At 40.7% G+C, this 18292-nt stretch overlaps 1 protein-coding gene across 2 annotated transcripts in view; it reads left to right on the forward strand.

Moving 5' to 3' along the window:
* Positions 1-9049: 9049 nt before the first annotated feature.
* The window catches only part of Dcp1a (decapping mRNA 1A), a 47420-nt gene continuing 38177 nt past the window's right edge, over positions 9050-18292 (forward strand). The window contains exons 1-3 of one of the 2 annotated variants that reach the window (XM_034497319.2): positions 9050-9372; positions 11584-11624; positions 13987-14114. In XM_034497319.2, the coding sequence (XP_034353210.1) occupies positions 9178-9372; positions 11584-11624; positions 13987-14114 (364 nt within the window). In that variant the 5' untranslated portion in view covers positions 9050-9177. The remainder of the gene's footprint in view (positions 9373-11583; positions 11625-13986; positions 14115-18292) is intronic. The other variant, XM_034497320.2, reaches the window with a different exon arrangement.

Genomic DNA, 18292 nt, shown 5'->3' on the forward strand with positions numbered 1-18292 from the left:
GAACCACCAGGATAAATTAATTCAAGCTAAACAAAATATGCTTATTCCAAAAATCATTTGAATGGTTCATCTAGGAAAGATTCCAGCACATCTTATATCAGCTTTGCTCTAAGTGAACCTATGTTGGAAATCCAAATTAAGACCCTCCCCCCTCAAAAAAAATTGAGTGTGTAAAGAAGGTTTTATCTCAGAGTAGTAGAGTATGTTGAAGATAAATAATTCATCCTTATCTGAGTTCCTGGGCAAATTCAATCCATAAGCATTCAACAGCTTGTCAATAGGCCATGGATTTGACAATCAGTCTTCAGTTAAAACTCATTAAGTGAATTAGAAACAAATATAAGCCAAATCATGTTAATTTTGTAAGAAAAACAAATGTTGGTAAATGTGTAATGGTCATATAAAACTTGGGACACAAGAAGATTCTGAACAGAGGAACTATGAGTAACATTTCTTCAGAACCTAGGAAGGAGCCTGCAGTTTGCAGAACTGACACAGCAAAAAGATACCTTTAATCACATGCTTCCTGTTGTGTTCTCTCAGAAACACATCTTAATTTGCCTGAAGAGAAAGGAGAGTTAAAAGTATTCTGAGAGTGTCTGTGGCATTGACATGGAAAAGCAAATTTTAAATGACAACCTCCCACTTTGCTTAGCAGATTGCCTCAAGATGCAAATGCAAAATCAATTGCTTAATGGTGTAGACATAATTTTTTTTTTCTCTTTAGCCACTTTGTGACTCTGCAAATTTGTGGCTGCAACTAATTATAAATGCAGATCTATGACTGGAGTTCTTTTCAAATGTTGACTTATTGTCAAGGTACAAAGCAATATGTTCTGGTAAGTCATATGCTTAATTTCTATTTTACTTCAGAGTGGACTTTTTTGATGGTTGGGGTTTTGTTTGTTTGTTTGTTTGTTTGTTTTTTGAGATAGGGTCTCTGTGTATCCCTGGCTATCCCAGACTATGCTGGCCTTAAATCTGCCTGCTTCAACCTCCTGGCTGGGATTACCAGTGTGTGCCACCACTGCCCAGCCAGAGTGGGGTTTTGACGATGAGTTCCTTAAGAATTTGAGTGATATAACCTCCTCAGATGGATACTAAAGGAGATCCCAACATGTATAAACCTCAAACCTAACAGGCCTACTCTTCTCTCAGAACAGTTGGAGAAGGACATTCCCTCGCCCCAAGCAGGCAGCTCCATGTGCTGATTCAGGTTCATAGTCTTTACTTCCCATGGTATGAGGTTCTTTAGAGCCTCACCATTGTGGCCTGCCCTCACTAAAGGAAAAAGAAATAAGAAATGTGGAAGGCCATGGGCTCCAGCCAAGACTGGAGACATACCTATCACTTCTTCTAACAGTCAAGGAATTGGGTCACAGAGCCACACCTAAACCAAAGAAGCTGCCTATCACAATGGAAAAAGATAAGAAGACTTGTCCTTACCTGAAATCAATCTCTGCCACGGGCAAGTCAACCAATTTCCTCATTCCTTGGGACTCTTTTCTTTATAAGCAGGTAACAATTCTGTATATAGTATCCATATTGAGAGCTTATTAACATATATAACTGTATACCATCTTGGTCTGTCAATTGACTGTCTATTATTTAGGACAATGCTGGCAGACACATTATGTTGGATTAAGTGACAGTAAAAAGCACAAAACTTCCTACCCAAGAATATTATCAAAAGCACTATATGAAGTTTAATTTTGCCTAGAAATCAGTGGATCAAGTAAACTGTGTTCCAATGTTATCCTGTCTTCTTTCTGTCTTTCCCATGCCCCAGCCTTACCGTGTGTGTGTGTGGGGGGGGGGTGATATGTTCATAGTGCCAAAGTCAATGGTAAACTTGGGATATATTTCTTCAAGTGCCATATGCCTTGTGATCATTGATGTTTTGTTTAAGAGATTTCAGTACAGAATCTCAGCACTTATCAAGTTAGACACACCCAAGAATGTGTCTGAGTCTCTCAAAGGAGAGTCACCCCCACTTTGTTTTTTGAAACAGTGTCTCTTGCTAGCCTGAAGCTCACCTAGACAGGTTGGGCCAGCTAACCCCAGGGATCTACCTGTCTCTGCCTCCCTGTAACTGGTACTATGAGGATGAACCATTGGACACAGGTTTTGTTTTGTTTTTTTAACTCTGTAATGGAACCCAGGTCCTCATGCTTTGAAGACACACACCTTACTGATTGAGCTGTCTCCCCATTACCAAAACATGTATTTCTGCTCCAAAACCAACAGCTTAGACCAATTCATGTATCACAACTCTAATTCTTAACTTTAACACTTAGCACCTTAAAAAAAAAACAATACTTAAATGAAGTGCCTGCAGTTCCGACTACTTTAGAAACTGAGGTGGAAACATGACCAGCCTAAGCAACAATGGGAAACCCAATATTAAAAAGCAAAACACTCTTATAAAATGCTTTAAAATACGAAAGCACGACACCTTAAAAGGAGATGAAATAATTACTCTTTAAGTATCCTGTAAGAACTAAATTATGAACCTCATAATAAGCTTGCAACATCTTAGATAACAATCCCACAGAAGGAATTAAAACAGGCATCAGTGATGAGCAGCATGGGGTAACAAGTTTCACCACGTGTAGGTAGTGTAATTCAAGAGCGAGCCACACAGAATGGAGGCAAGACATATGATCTACCTGAACACCAGAGCTAAAAGACACTAATCCCAGCTCAGCAAATGAATCATGAGGTAACCTTAGGAAAGCTAACTTTCAATTCTCTTCTCAAAAACAAAAACAGAAATAAATAGATCCTTTGAGAATAAACCTTAAAAAAAATCTAAGCAGGGGAACTGGGGTGAGACAGATAAAGGGAAAAGAAGGACATAAAAATCACATGTGGGGAAAGTTGCTGTATTGAAAGGGGGCTGAGTGGTTACGCTGGGCTACATTAACAACAGTGTATTTGCTTTCAGAAAGCATGCAAGCCAAGAGTAAAAACATGTTAATACGAGTAAATCAGGCATCAGGATAAGCAAATGCTCTATTGAGCTAAAATTACTACCTCTTCTCTAGAATTTTTATCATCACTGATAGGTAATGAACACGTCTGGGTGTACTGATGATCTTCAAATTTCCAGCACTGAGAAGCCAGAACCAGAGTTGATGGCTAACTGTGGGAAAACTCTGCTAATTAAGGACAAACTCTACCACTGACCAGATGCCTTCTGGGGCTCGGCACATAATGGGAGACTTCCTTCATTAGTGGATCTTCTCCTTCTCTGCCCTTGTCTGGGGAGTTCTAACCCCATACATACGCCTCTACCTGAGGAATGTCACACAGCCTCAGTTAGATTACAGGACCAATTTCCTTTCTCCAGCTAAGAACCTGTTCAGCCAGCACCTGAGATTGCTAAAATGTGAACACTCCAGATACCCTAAGCTCCCAGGCAATGTCCTTTGCCTATCCTGGATGTTCCTACCCTTAGTCCCCAAAACTCTGTAAGCCTTGAATCACACTAAGTTGATCTGGCTACTGATTGCTGTTCCCGGTATGGTCATTCACTGTATGTACTCACAAGGCTTCTGAACCTTCCTACCTCCCATCCCCACCCCCACTGTGATCCCTTTGCCCTTCTGGACCAACTCATCAGACAATCCATGAGGACAGGTGTTGAGAGCCGCTCTATCCCATGTTTGGGGGACAAAATGTTGTAGCCCAAACTGCCCCACACTTGGGGGCCAAAATGTCGGGGATTGCTCTATTAATGTTGGAACCCGCACTGCCAAAAGCCTTGGGGGGGCTAAATTGTTAGAGCCTGCACTACCCCAGGCTGCTATGGTTCAAGGGTCGGGGTTCAGCAAGAGAGAGAGTGAGGATGGACTCAAGGAATGGAGACCAGACAGAGTGTGATTCAATCCCATTTATTCTTCAGTCTCTCTTCTTAGTCCAAGTCCCAAGTCTTGAATTCTTAGTTCCTAATTCCTAGTCCTTAGTGCCTCCAAGTTCCAAGTTCCAAGTTCTAGTCTCGAGTCTCAAGTGCCTACTCCAAGTGCCTAATACTTAATAATCATTTCTTCTGTCTGCCTCTCGCCTTTTCTATGTCTCACTTCTAAGCCACGCCTTTAAGTCATGCCCTTAGGTCTTGTCTCTAAATCTGATCTGCAAGTCATGCTCTTAAGTCACACACCTTTAAGTCTCACACACCCAAGGGAAAATCCTGAGTATCTAAAACAAGATGTTATCAGAGTGTGCTCAGCTGTTGTAAACTATTGTAATCAAGTCTCTTGTCAGGGTATATGGCTCAAGATGGCTGCAAGGATGATAGCTGCCTTCTGTTGGCTCCCTACAGGCAGGGAGACCCACAGCTGCCCTAGGCTATATAGGAAATTGCAGGCCAACTTGAACTACATATAGATACTTGCTTCAAAATAGAGGGTGGGGATGCCTAGAAATATGGCTCAGTGCTTACCAAACAAGCATAAAGATCTGAGTTCAATCCCCAGAACCCACATAAAAAAGACAGGCATGAGAGCATGTCTATAATCCCAGCATTAAGGATGGGGATCGAGGGGAATCCCTGGAGTTCATTGGCCATCCAGCCTAGCCAAACTGGGGAGCTCGTGGTTGACTGAGAGACCCTGTCTCAAGAAATTAGAGAGTGAGCAACTGAGGAGGACATCTGATTTCTACCTCTGGGCCCCACATGCACATACATGCATATCCACTTGCCACATACATGAACATACATGGGGGTAGGGCACACAGAAAGACAAACAGTAAGAAAGAAGAGATAGAGACGGGGCAAGTAACGGGTGTGGGGAGGAGGGAAAGGTGAGCACAGGGTCCCATGAGCAGGCACATCAAATGGAGTAGGATTTTACTCTGGGAAACTGAGAAAGCTATAACTCATTAACAAAGTTATACAGATGTTAGCTTTGAACTGAAAGACAGTTCTCTACTTGTATGATCTGTACTCAGTGTCCTTCCCATAAGACCCTATCAGTCCACCTTATGCAGACCAGTCTGGCCTCAAACTCACAGTAAATCTACCTGCCTCTGCCCCCCAAATTCTGGGATTAAAGGTGTGTGCCACTATACGTAGCCTTGTCTCAGAATTCTGCGCAGCTGGAACTACAATTGTTGCACACCCCTACACCCAGCTTGACCCTGTAATTTTAAATGACAATGTCCTAATTTCATTTCTAGTCGCTGTGACAAAGTGTCTCAACAATTAAAACTGAACATGCAAGTTTCATATTTTACCACAAAGCAGCTCAGCATACATGAGGGATGGGATTGACTGTGTTTTTAGGGTTTTTAATTTTTTAATTATTTCAGCTGTATATGAAGATGCAAACCTGTAATCTCATCATTCAGGAGGCTGAGGCAGGATCACAATTTTGAAATCAATCTAATACATATAATAAGTTCAAGACCAGACTAATCTCAAAATAATAATAACAATAATACCAGGGCTGACGACATGGCTTAGTTAAAAACTTTACATTCATAAGGACCTACATTCTAACTCAAGGACTCATAAAATGTCAGGTGTGGTGCTACATTTATAAGCCTAGTTCTGGAGAGGCATATATAGGATGTCCTGGGCTCACCCACCAGCCAGCATAGCCTAACTGGTGAGTTCAGGCTAGCTTGGGCTATTCAGCAAGACCTTGCCTTGAAAACAAAGCATCATGCTCTACTTCACAAGTCTAGCCTTGCTTTATCCAAAATGGTGTATTAAGAGGTGTTTCATTGGCTTTTCCTGGAGACTTGAACAAGCATCTGTTTACTCCCAACAGGGTACAAACAACAGACTAAAGAAATGGTCCCCCAGTCCCCGGGTCTGACTTGCCTATTTACAGGTGCATGGATGAAGGGTTATCCACAACAGTTCCTTTGAGCTTCTGTCAGGCCTTGAAGGTGGTCTCCTGACCACTTATGAGCCCTTCCTTCCCTCCAAGGGTGTGTGTTAGTGGGCCCAATCTTGTGACAGTCTCATCGGTGGTAATCACAGCTACTCTGGTTTTAAGACAGCAACAGTTCATTCATGCATGAACAAGATTCCACAACAAAAGGAAATACCTTGGATTATTTTTTTAAAAGATCTACATAAGAAAAAAAGCTAAAGTCAGTATCTGGTGTGTCTCTGAATTCAGTACCTAATTTAAAATACTACATTAAGAGCTGGAGAGATTGCTCAACTCTTGCTGCTCTCTTACAGGGCCCTCGACCTTGGCAGGTCCCCAGACCTTAATACAACTGACTCCATTATGGAATTATCATTCAGGCTGTGAAACTAAGCACACAGGCAGCACCACCTGTTGCAGGATATTTGATCACACTGCGAACCCAAGATTGTGTTATTTACTGGAAAAACCTGTTTTTAGTTGTGGTGTGGCTCAGCCTTGGTACTCAACTATAATCCAAGAGCTTTCTGCTTCAATATTGTAAACAGGATTAAATAAAGTCAACCAGAGGTCAAGAATTGGAGCAAGTAGCCAGTTGACAAAAAGTGAACATGGGGTTATTAAGAAAAAAAACCATAGAGAGTAAGAGGGAGTCAGGAGGATGGATAGAGAGACGAACAGGAAGTAGAAGGGAGGAACATTCAGTTTGAAGGTTTTTAGAGATATGAGAGAGGGGATTTGTTCTGGGATGTCAGCTGAAGAAGAAAGTCAGCTGGGTGCTTTCTCTCCCTCTCTGGGCTAGTAGCCATCTTTCACCCCAGCAATCTGGCTCCTGAGTCTTCATTGGTAAAATCAAACAATTCAGATTTTGTTAAAAACTGCTATCTGCCAAAACTAAAACAAAGGCCTAACCCATCAAAGTCCATAACGTTCTGGGAAAGTCTCAAAATGTACTAACCTTGCCTTTTAGCTTCTGTAGTTCTATCTGGCTAACTGCTCTTGTTAACTGAAGTATGTCAACCCAGAACATAGTTTCTGTATTTAAAAGCTGACCCTGAGAAAGGCTCAGCACTACACAGGGATCCCAAACACTCGTGTAGTTGTTGGTCAGCTAATAAAGATTGGGTTTTTTTATTGGCTTAAACCCATGTCTGAGCAGTCTTCTCTAATAGATAACCCCACAACAGCTCAGCCATGAGAATTTGAATCCAGATCCCAGCACTCAGGTCCAGAGACTCACAAATGCCTATAACTTAAGATCCCATATGGCCACTACTCTCTTCTGGCCTTTGCAGGCACCCCTGCACACTTATGTCAGCATAAACTTACACCAACACATGTACACATACATAAACAAAATTTAAAGTAACATACAAAAATTAGCATACAGAGGGAAACTGAAGGTACAGAAAGTAATGGGCTCCTGTCCTCCACCACTGGGTGAAAGGCAGCCCAGATATGAAAAAAAGGATCCCAGAGACTCCAATACCAGAATACTCCTGACTAGTGTGGAACTGTGAACCACTCACTTTTTCCCCTTTAGTCTGAATTAAATCATCAGTTAAACGTTAGGTTCCCACCTCACCACTGGGCTGTGAGGCAAACTTCAGCCATTACTTTACTTTCCCAAGGAACACCTACTCATCCAAAGTACCAGTTCAAACCTCACCACTCCTTGAAGCCTTTCTACCTGAAGCCAATGTCAGAAGTCAGCTCAAGACACCCGAAGACCATGTTCTCAGCACAGAGATGTATGTGCCCCAGAGGGACAGAGAGCAGGGATTACAGACAAAGACAGGAGACAGAAGAAGAGAGCAAATCGGAAGAAAACAAAGGAGCAGGGAGGAGAGGGGTAAGAAATATTTGGGGAGGTGGGAGGGGAAAGGACAAAGGGTTGTCTCTGGATAGAGAGGAGATAGATGTGGTCCCTGTTTATAAAGGTAAAGGGGAAACCCCATGTTAAGATGTTTAATTTTAATTGGACATGTTAATTAGGTGAGCCGAAGGGGACTTTTGACTGCTAGACTTCAATACTTTGATAGCTGGATCTTGGTAGTCAGCCTCAGGAGAAAGAAGTGACTAAATTAGGGAATAGGCCTTGGTGACTAGTGTTAGGAATGTAATCTAACAGTTTTTAGCAAGGCAGAGGGAATTCGGGAGAACATGCCCACCATGCTGGAACTGGTTAAGAGTTCCTTCACTACCTTTCCTGGCTCAGACAGAAATAAAGACTCTACCCTCTGGAATTCAAAAAGAAATGTCTATCATGGAGTTATTTTCTTGCTTTTAGTTTCTCCTGAAGCCAAAAGAGTTGGAAGCTGAGAACTGGCAAGCACTCTGTAAGTTCAACGAATGTGTACATGACCAAAGAGTGAATAAACTCTAGGGTGCAGTTCTGGCTTTTGTACTTGCCTCACCGTGGTTCTGTCAAGAACATAAAGTTTGCCTTTCCATTCGTAAATGATCTTGGAATGTAAAACCACAAACAACACAAATATGTGGTGGTACTTCGATGAAAATGTAAAAGTTTATCCTTGCAAAAATGTTCATTTGCACTGAGGCGTCTTCAGTAAAAAACAAAACAAAAAAAAGAGATGGTCTTTAAAGCAACTCAATGAAAATAAACTGAACACTTTGTTTTACTTTTTAGTAGTACCTGACCCCTTAAGATGCTCAATAAATGTTTGCTTTTTAAAAGAGACCTACTTATTATTTTAAGTAATAGAGGTCTTTATAGAACAATAGAAATATTTATCTGGGACCCAGATAAGGGAAAAGATGAGCAAAAGAGGGTAGGCCGAGTCCCGTGTAGTTCCAGACAGGCTAGTTTGGCTGCTTTGAAACATTTCTTTCAAAAGTTACCACACTGTTAAGAGTAAAGTGCATTCTGAGGTCGGAAGTAACGTACAGCTCCCCTTCCTCACTTGGTCTGAGTTTTTTAAATGGTGCATGGAGACCTCATTTCCACAGCAGCAAGCATTTCGATTCTGCGCCGGAACCCGAAAGAGGTACTGTGCTGGGGTGCGGCCTCACTGGCAGGAGTCAGAAGCACTCAAGGAACGAGCTCATATCCCCGCCAGGTAAGAGAGGACTCCGGACTATTAGCTCGCCACAGCTCCACCGCGCAGGCGCGGACGCCTGTGTCTTCCGGCAGACGCCGACCTAAGAAGATCGGAACCAGGCTCCCAGGGCATAGGAGCGAGGGAGGAGATTAGCTGAAGTACCACTCTCGGCCAGGCCGAGCCGATAGGCGGAAGTGGAGGGTTGACTGAGCTGGGGGAACTTTGCCTGGATGGCACTTTCCTGTTCTACAGTCTGTCCCTGCTGGAGGGGCTCGGCTCTGAGATCCAAGATGGAGTTGTTGAGTCGAGCTGAGCAAGAGATGAGTCTGGCGGCCTTGAAACAACACGACCCCTATATCACCAGCATCGCAGACCTCACGGGCCAGGTCGCCCTGTACACTTTCTGCCCCAAAGCCAACCAGTGGGTGAGTGAGGCCCAGCCGTGGAGAACGCCAGCCTGGCCGCTGCCGCCTCTTAAAGGGACCGCGCAGACAGCTTAGGATTGGGGGTGGGGGAGTGAAGCTGGAGACTAGGACTGCAAAGGTGAGGCCGGAACCCCTCCCAGAGGCCGGTCCTGAGCCAAAGAGGTGACGGGGGCACGCGGAATTGGAAGAATGAAGCGGAAGGAGTAGACCAGAAACGTAGCGGGGTAATCGGATGGAGAAGAAGAATGAGGCAGGCTCAGTCTTTTGGGGGTCGGTTCTGGGGACTTGAGGTTAAATTGGCAGGATATGAGACAGGTTAATTTTTTTTTTAACAAGTGATTGAAAACCTGTGTTTGAGACTTTGAGAACTATTAGATACATCACATGTACTTGATAGCAAAACCCACTCCTCTTTCCCTGCCGACCTAAATGATGATTTTGGAATTGAAGCTTAAAAATCAGTTTCAGGAGTTAGTCCAGCTTTAGTCGAACTACTTTGTATCACCGGAGTTTGAGGAAAGACTTCCAGGCTACCTCATTAAGAACTGGATTCCTTGGAGACATTTGCAAGAAGAGACCAGTGATAGGACCTTTGATGGCTCACGTCTGAGTTCTTTTTGGATTTTGTGAGTGGCATGGAGTTGCAGAAGTTACGTTGTCTATTCACTGATTCTAGTTAACTTCAACTTGAAGCACCTGTTTATGTTCCATTTTCTTGTGATCGACTTTTCCTAATTCAGCTATTAAAAGCGTCACACTTTTATGTAGTTTTAGAACATTAAAGCACTATGCCTGTGCTTAAAACCTGAATAAACTCTTGCAGCAAAAGAAGGAATCCTAATGTTATATTTTCTTGTTTTATTTCTTGTAGTACAGAACCCAAGACTTACTGCTGTTAGGCAGGCACTGGTCCTCAACCATTGGGCTATATACCCAAGTTACAGTTTCTTAATCACATTTTCAGGTGTTTATTTTTAAAACCTACCAAATTTGCCTAAGGCAGAGAATGGTTTTCTATCCATGATTCCTAACAAAGTTCTGAAAATAATAAATTGTGTTTGGTAACCACAAAATGTATATAATTCATGAAACTATTCCTAAATTCTCCAGAAAGGAAACAAAGTATTTTATAAGAAAATTTCCCAAGGGTAGGGATTTAGCTCAGTGGTACACAGCTGTGCATCATGTGCCCAGGCTCTTCAACCCTGGTATCAGTTTTGAAGAAAGTTTCCATTGTTTTTGTATAAATTCAAATAGACTGCTTGTTTATTTTATTTTGGTTTTTTTTTTTTTTTTTTTTTTTTTTTTTTTTTTTTTTTTTTTTTTTAGTTGCAATACACAATACCTTGACTGGAGTATTAGGATACCCAGTTGAAAGGTTTTCGTGCTTGCAAAGATAAAGCTGGAGATGGAGACTGGCTCAGTAGTAGCTAAGCATTTGCTGCTCTTCCCGAGGACCTGGCTCAATTTCCAGCACCCCATGATGGTTTATATCCATCTGCAACTCCAGTTCCAAGGGATCCAATGCCCTCTGCTATCCTCTGTAAGCTCCACACACATATATGTTATAAAGACATGTGTGTACTGACAAAAGCACCTTTTTTAATTGAAAAAAAAAAGTTAATACATAAAAATAATAAAGCTAATTCTGTTTTTCTTTTTCTTTAAATGTTTCTTACTGGTGAAAATAGACATATGCTAGTAGACATATTGTTGGATTGGGCATTGTATACACTTACATAAATGCTTATAGGGTTGAATGGATACACAAATGGTTTAAATTTTTAAAAAGCGACTTGCTTTAGCTATTCAAAAGTGATTAATTTGGAGGTTAAAGAGACAGCTCAGTGGATGAAGCGTTTGCCTCTCAAGCGTGAGACCCTGAGGTGTTCACATGGAAAGCTGGGCATAGTAGCTTGGACTCACAATCCTACACTAGGGATATGGAGGTGCTTGTAATTCAACACTGGAGCTCATTGACCAGCAAGTGTAGCAGTCGCCCATCTTCTGGCCAGCGAGGTCCCTGACTCAGAAGGAATGACACCTGAGAGTGACAGTTATACACAAGAGCCTGCGTTCATTCACAAGAGCACATATACGATTGATTTCACAGTAAATAAGACAAGTTGGCCTGAAAATGTTGATGCTTCACTGAGGTCATTTGGCATTGGATTATTCCTGGAAAACTAACAGAGTTATTGTGTGTTACAGGAGAAGACAGATATAGAAGGGACGTTATTTGTATACCGAAGGTGAGTTTCTTAAGGATATGATGGTAGTGATCATTGTCATGTAACATGGCCCATTTTTATTGTGTAATTGTCTTAGGAACCTTCCAGTTTGTCTTCTTCCAGTTTTCCTCCATCTAAGCAGTGCAGTCTTACTATAGCTGCTTCTCTTCTCAGAGCCTGGGAAGATTGGCTCAGGATAGAAAGCCTTTTTAAATTAATGCCTGCCCAACTATCCCATGTTAAAAAAGAATGCATACATATGAATGTGTATGAATACAGTATAATACAGTAGCTATAAAGTAATTGAGACAGCACTCTTGCTGGTCTGTAGTTTCTGATGAGAATTTGTGTTCTGTGGCTGGTTCTGCCCCTTCCTGCTTCTTTCCCAAAGTTCTAGGTTATTCCTAATTCATATATAATTTACTTTGAGCTTCTCTGAAAATTAATTCTTTAAACTTGGTTTGTAAAGGTTTACAACTTTACCTCTTTGGCAACATAGGGCCTAAAGGGCAGCCCACAGGATGAGACAAGTCATGAGACCCTTGTATTCCTAGATACCTGCAGCTCTTGTTCTTAGAGGCAAGTCCTTTCCCTTGTATTCTAAAACTTAGAGTGGCAGCAGCAAGTAGGTTACAGACATCTGGTTCTTTTTGTATGGACAGCCTTCCTCCATTGGTGCTAATTTATAAGAATTGAGTGCTATGAATGTTAGTATAAAGCTTTGTGATCTTGTCTAAATATACTTTCCTCTTTTAAATAGAAGTATTTTAATGTTTGTATGACAAGCTCATCTTTCTTTGATACTGTTTTCTCTACTTTTTTTTTCCTTTTCTAAAATAAAGAAGGTCTAACTCCAACCTCATCATTATGATACAAGTCTCTAAGTACACCTAACTATTAGAATAGCACTGTCTGTACATTTGGGGATATTTATGCGTCTAATTTTTAAGCAATAACTGTAGTGTCCTTAACATTTAGAGTTATTTACAGGTCTAATTTTAAAAGACTAAAACAGATCTATTAATTAGAGGAAGTGTGAACTTTGGTATAGAATGTCATAATGTTACTTTGCAGGAATCAAAAAAGAAAACTGGATTTGGAGTTTTTAATTGGTGTGACTTTGCGCAAGGACCTTAATTCTGTTAAGCTTGTTTCTTCTGTAGAACGGGATTTCATTACCTCCCCATGATATTACAGAAACAAATGAGAACTATGAAGTATTTAGGTTGACGAGTTTTCGGTGCATTGTGTGTTGAATCCCCTTGGTAAGGAAGCTAAGAGCATTCTTATAGAAGTCAGGTCCATCTAACTCAAGAAAAACATACAAAGACCTACTTAATGTAAGAAAAGTTACTGCTGAAATGAGTGGCAGTCATAGACAGACTTGTACCATATTTTTTAAAACCTGGTAGCACATGCCTTTAAATCCCACACTTGGGAGGCAAGTAGATCTCCAAGTTCAAGGCTAGCCCAGTCTACAGAGAAAGTTCCAGGATAGCTGAGGGCCACACAGAAAGATCCTGACTCAAAAAACTGGAGAAAAAAAAATGTTAAGAATTCTAGTAGTTTATTACATGCTTATATCAATCTTGGTTTACAGGTATAAAAAAAAGTCAGAAATCCTCAATGCCAGGGAGCTTCCATTCTAGTAGTGGGGGAAAGACAGTAGTTAGAGAATAGATGAGTATTGGGGTGAGGTGACGTTTGAGCAAATATTTGCTGGAGAAGAGATGCTGGCACCAGTTTGGGAGCCACAGTTCAGACAGAGGTCTTGAGGTAGCAACAAACCTGAAGACAGTGGCAGGGACCCAGTGGTAGAAGCAGGAAAGACTCACAGGAGATAAAGTAGGGTGGAGACCTTGGTGACTTGTCTTTTACACTGAGGAATCAAATCCTTATGAAGACTTAGGTACAGAGAGGGAAATGTCTGACTTATTTTTTTTTTTTTTTTTTTAAGAGTTGAGGCTTGCACCTAGGACTTTGCTCATGCTAGGCAAACATTCTACCACTGTGCAATATCCCCAGTCTTGTATTATTGCTTACGGTTTCAGATGCTAATCATGTCATGTGATATAATTAAGAATTTCTTTTTAATGAGAATAAAGGAGTAGATAACATTTCTACAGGTTGAAAGGTAACACGGGGGGGGGGGGGGGGCTGGAGAGATGGCTCAGTGGTTAAGAGCACGGACTGCTCTTCTAGAGGTCCTGAGTTCAATTCCCAGCAACTACATGGTGGTTCACAACCATCTGAAATGGGATCTGATGCCCTCTTCTGGTGTGTCTGAAGACAGCAACAGTGTAGTCATATACATAAAATGAATAAATACATCTTAAAAAAAAAAAAAGAAAGGTAACATGGGTTCTCTTTGTTTAAATCTAAGGTCAGCTTCACCTTACCATGGCTTTACCATTGTCAACCGACTGAACATGCATAATCTGGTTGAACCAGTGAATAAAGATTTGGAATTTCAGCTCCATGAACCATTTCTTCTGTATAGAAATGCAAGTTGTGAGTATATCTGTTTGCATTTAACAGAGTGATTTTAATTTCAAAACATTGGGTTTTGAAGTTTCAAATTATACAAAATATGTCATACATTATAAATGTGTGTCTTAGTAAAAGATCAAATTCTTTTTAAATGTATTAGTCTATGTGTATGACTGTGTATATGTATGTGTGCATATATACCCTAGCCCATGTGTGGAGATGAAAGGACAACTTTCAATAGTTCTGTCTTTCCACCATGTGGGTTCCTGTCTGGAACTCGGGTTGTCAGGCTTGAGGGCAAGTCCCTTCACTGACTGTGCCATCTCATCATCCCCAAAACCAAACATTTTAAGTTAGCTCTAAAATTGAAAAGCCCTTTGCAAATAACTAACTTAGGTTATTTTAGTTAACTATACTATCTAGCCCAGTTACTAACATTGTATTTGTTTCTGTTGTGAAATGTTTAGTCCTTTGTTTTTGCTGTGGTGCTAAATTGTCTGCTCATGACCCTGAGCAACAGAGCTTAATCCGACAGACGCAGAATGAGAGCAGATGCACATGCTTTCCACAGAGAAAGTACTTTACCATGGATGGTGACACTTTTCAACCTGCTAGTTTAATAGTGTTTAGTGGGTACAAATACTGTGCCAAAGCTATTGTGCTTTAATGATAGAGAGTAACCTATGCAGGATACACAGGAAGTGTGGCGACAAGACTCAAGGTGAACCGCATACATTTAGTTGGGGAGTTCCTGGCCCAAGGTCTTGTCAGGCATTTTTACAGGTTGTAATAGCGAGTAGCCCTTTTAAGAAGAGTGTAGATGTGCCTCACCTCATAGTGGCATTACTTGCTGATAGAGTTATCATAAGTTGAAAGTTTGTTAATATACTTAAGCTACTGGAGGCCAGAGCTTAGCAACACAGTATACTCTAGAGTATCAGTTGTTCCCCACCATGATCATATTGGATTGGGCACTGTGGCTGGTTGTTGCTCTACAGTACTGAGGGAGTATCCCACTGTGTTGTTTCTATTCCTATCCCAAGGGAAATGTACAGTCCAAACGATTTTCTTTTTTGCTTAGTACATACTAGTACATACTACTTTACTAACATTTATAAGAAAAAAAAAAAAAAAAAAAAAAAATCTTAGATACTCATAATGGGACCATCTGAACACTAAGTATAGTTGAAGGTCGCGGCTGTAGCTTGGTGGTAGAGTACTCAGCGTTCGTGTGCTTCCGTTAGATCTCCTGCAGCACGAGCATGCTGTACATTGGGTTCTGAGAGTTCAGTATGATGTTAGAAGTGTAATTGAGGACTTGACCCAGGAGAGATACCAAAACAGAGTGGTAGAACTCTTTGTAAACCAGGTTGGCCTTGAACTCAAAGAGATCTGTCTGACTCTGCTTCCCAAGTGCTGGCATTAAAGGCATGCGCACCACCACCCAGCATTTCTTGCTCATTTTTAAAGTATTTACATAAAATAGGATCTATCTCTTGACTTTTCAGTTAACTGTGTCTCAGGATTTTAACTGAAAATTACCTCTTGGATTTTAAATTCTACAGGCTTATTAGAAATACTTTTTGAGCCAGGAATGGTAGTATACATTAATAATCTCAGTACTTTGGAGGCTGGGTAGCCTGTACTATATAATATAAGCTCCTATCTCAAAAATTAAAAAAAAAAAAATGCATGTTATTTGATACCTGTAAGTTCAGGATTTATGTGAGAAAGAGTGGAATGTTACAAATGGCTGTTTTATGTTAAGTTTTCGTTATGGGAGGATTCTTCAAATGGACACTTACTAAATTTTTAATATAAAATAAGACTAATTCTGCTTTTTACTGTGGTGTCAGTTCTGTATTGCTCCTAGTCATTGGGGAAAATCAAAAGCCTAGTGCACCTGATTACCATGTGGCATAAGCCTGAGTCCTTCAAATTAGAGTCCTGTAAAACTGACTTACACGGGCCATGCTAGAGATGGAGTGCTCAAGAGGCAGAGGCAGGTAGAACTGTGTTCAAGGCGAGCCTGATTCACAGAGCCAGCCAAGGCTACATAGTGAAGCCCTATCTTTGAAAAACAAACAATCAAAAAAGCAAATAGAACCTAACTTTCCAGAGTTTGAGTTATTCGAAAGTGATTCACTAATACATGTACAGAACAAATAAAGGCAGATTTATAAGCAAACAAACTATTGCCTGGTTTTATTATATAAATTAGTGGCTATCTGGACTGTAACTGGAATCAACAAAATTGTCAATGTTCTGTAAGTTTAACCCCTTACAGTATCATAGATTGTTCATAATACTAATTGACATACTCTTGTGGAGAAAACTGAACTAATGCTTTTACAAAGGATAGAAACAAAGATTTCCTTACTTGAACAGAGAACTCACTTTTCCAGGTTTTCCCACTGGGGACAGCATTTAAAGGAGGAGCTTTACCAGAGATGGTAGGACAGCATAGGATGACATGGAGTCTTAGGATTCTGAGTATACATTGTCTAATGAGTCCTAGGCATAGAACATAGATTGGTCAGTCTGGAAGCTGTTGGGTTGTTTGGGGATTTGTCCATTAAGTATAACATCAGATCTGATTATGCATGTACGTAATTATGCCTGATCCTGGAGCTGTTCTCTCATTATTCTCCTATGGGAGATGCCACCAGGTCTGTGGCCCATTTAACTCAAATTGTACTTTCATATCCAGCTTTCTTTCACTCACATCAAGTTTTAGCATTAATGCGGAAGGAAGAAACAAACATGAACTGTAACTTTTTCTACTTCTAAACTATTTGATGTAGTTGACTTATTTTTAACTTTTCTACAGAATACTTACCTACTCTACTCCCAAGGAGAGGTAAAATCTTAGAGAAGATACTTTCATTGGATTTGGTGCTTCTCATGAATCTTTGAGAAATACTGTATTTTCATCCTGACTTAAGAGCCTTTTATAGCTACACAAAGCTTTAATTGGACTTTAGTAAAGAATTGAGGGGTTGCTGATTCTGCGGTTATTAAACAGCGGCAATGTTCCTGTTTGGAAGCATCTCTCTGGTTCCAAATTTTAAAAAATGAACAGACAAGATATTCAGATGTTCAGGAATTTGTTGAGGAGCTATGAAGGTGATAGATATAGTCTAGCACTGTTGCTCTCCAAACCAGGGTTTCTTCCACTGCTGCAGCAGTAAAATCACATAATTCAGACTGTAGAGCAGAGCTGTCTGCTAGAACTCTGGTGATGGAGGACTTTTGTACTAACACTGTCTAACATTGACTACCGCCATATAGGACTGACTACTGAGCCAGGGTGTGCCTCATGTATGTGAGGAATGTGGATTTTAATCTGCTTAACCCACCTGCATTTACATGTCACTCTGCAGTAGTGTATGGCATACTGAGCAATTCGAATCTAAGCATGAATCTGTTCTCCAGCAAACTTTTTATTGTGTCCTATTTAATAGGATGTGCACATAGAAGGCTTTTATGCCTCCTGTTTAGTCGTTTGTTTTTGAAATTTATAAATTATTTCTACATTAAAAAGCTGCAGAATACTTCTCTAAGAAGTATTTTACTATGTACTATTTACTAAGTACTTTACTATGGTAGTACTTTCTTAGAATGGAGTTTGGTTTGCAGACAGTTCTAAGCTTTGCCATCTTACTGACTGTAACCTTGTAGGAACCACTTAACCCTGATCTGTTTGTCTGGAAAGGGTATTGAGAACATAAGGTATTTTGCCAACAACTTACAAATGTCACCTCTATTGAAATGTATCTCCAGCTTAGCCTCAAACCAATGATCTTATTAGTGAAACAACTGCAAGTGCTTAGGAGTCCCAGACTCTCTTATGACCCCACTTGTAGTGTCTCCTTTACCACTTCTCACAGGAAGTTTTTTCTCCACTCCTTCCCCCTATTTTTTACTGTGCTGGCTCTCAAACCCAGGACCTTACACAAATAAATTAAAGGGAAGATAGAGAGGCAGACAGGATGGGAGGGAGGAAGGAAAGGAAACAAGAATGGAAGGAAAGAGAGATAAGGGTAGCTAGATTGATTAGCTGTGAATTTTTAAATGAGGTTATCAATGATTTGTTGTGGGGCTGAGGAAATAACTCAGTGGTAAAGCAGTTACCAACCATGCACAAAGCCCTAGGTTTGATTCTCAGCACCACAAAAAATACCCAAGATAGCCACTAC

This window comes from Arvicanthis niloticus, chromosome 3 (genome assembly GCF_011762505.2).
Source record: "Arvicanthis niloticus isolate mArvNil1 chromosome 3, mArvNil1.pat.X, whole genome shotgun sequence".
Lineage (NCBI taxonomy): Eukaryota > Metazoa > Chordata > Mammalia > Rodentia > Muridae > Arvicanthis > Arvicanthis niloticus.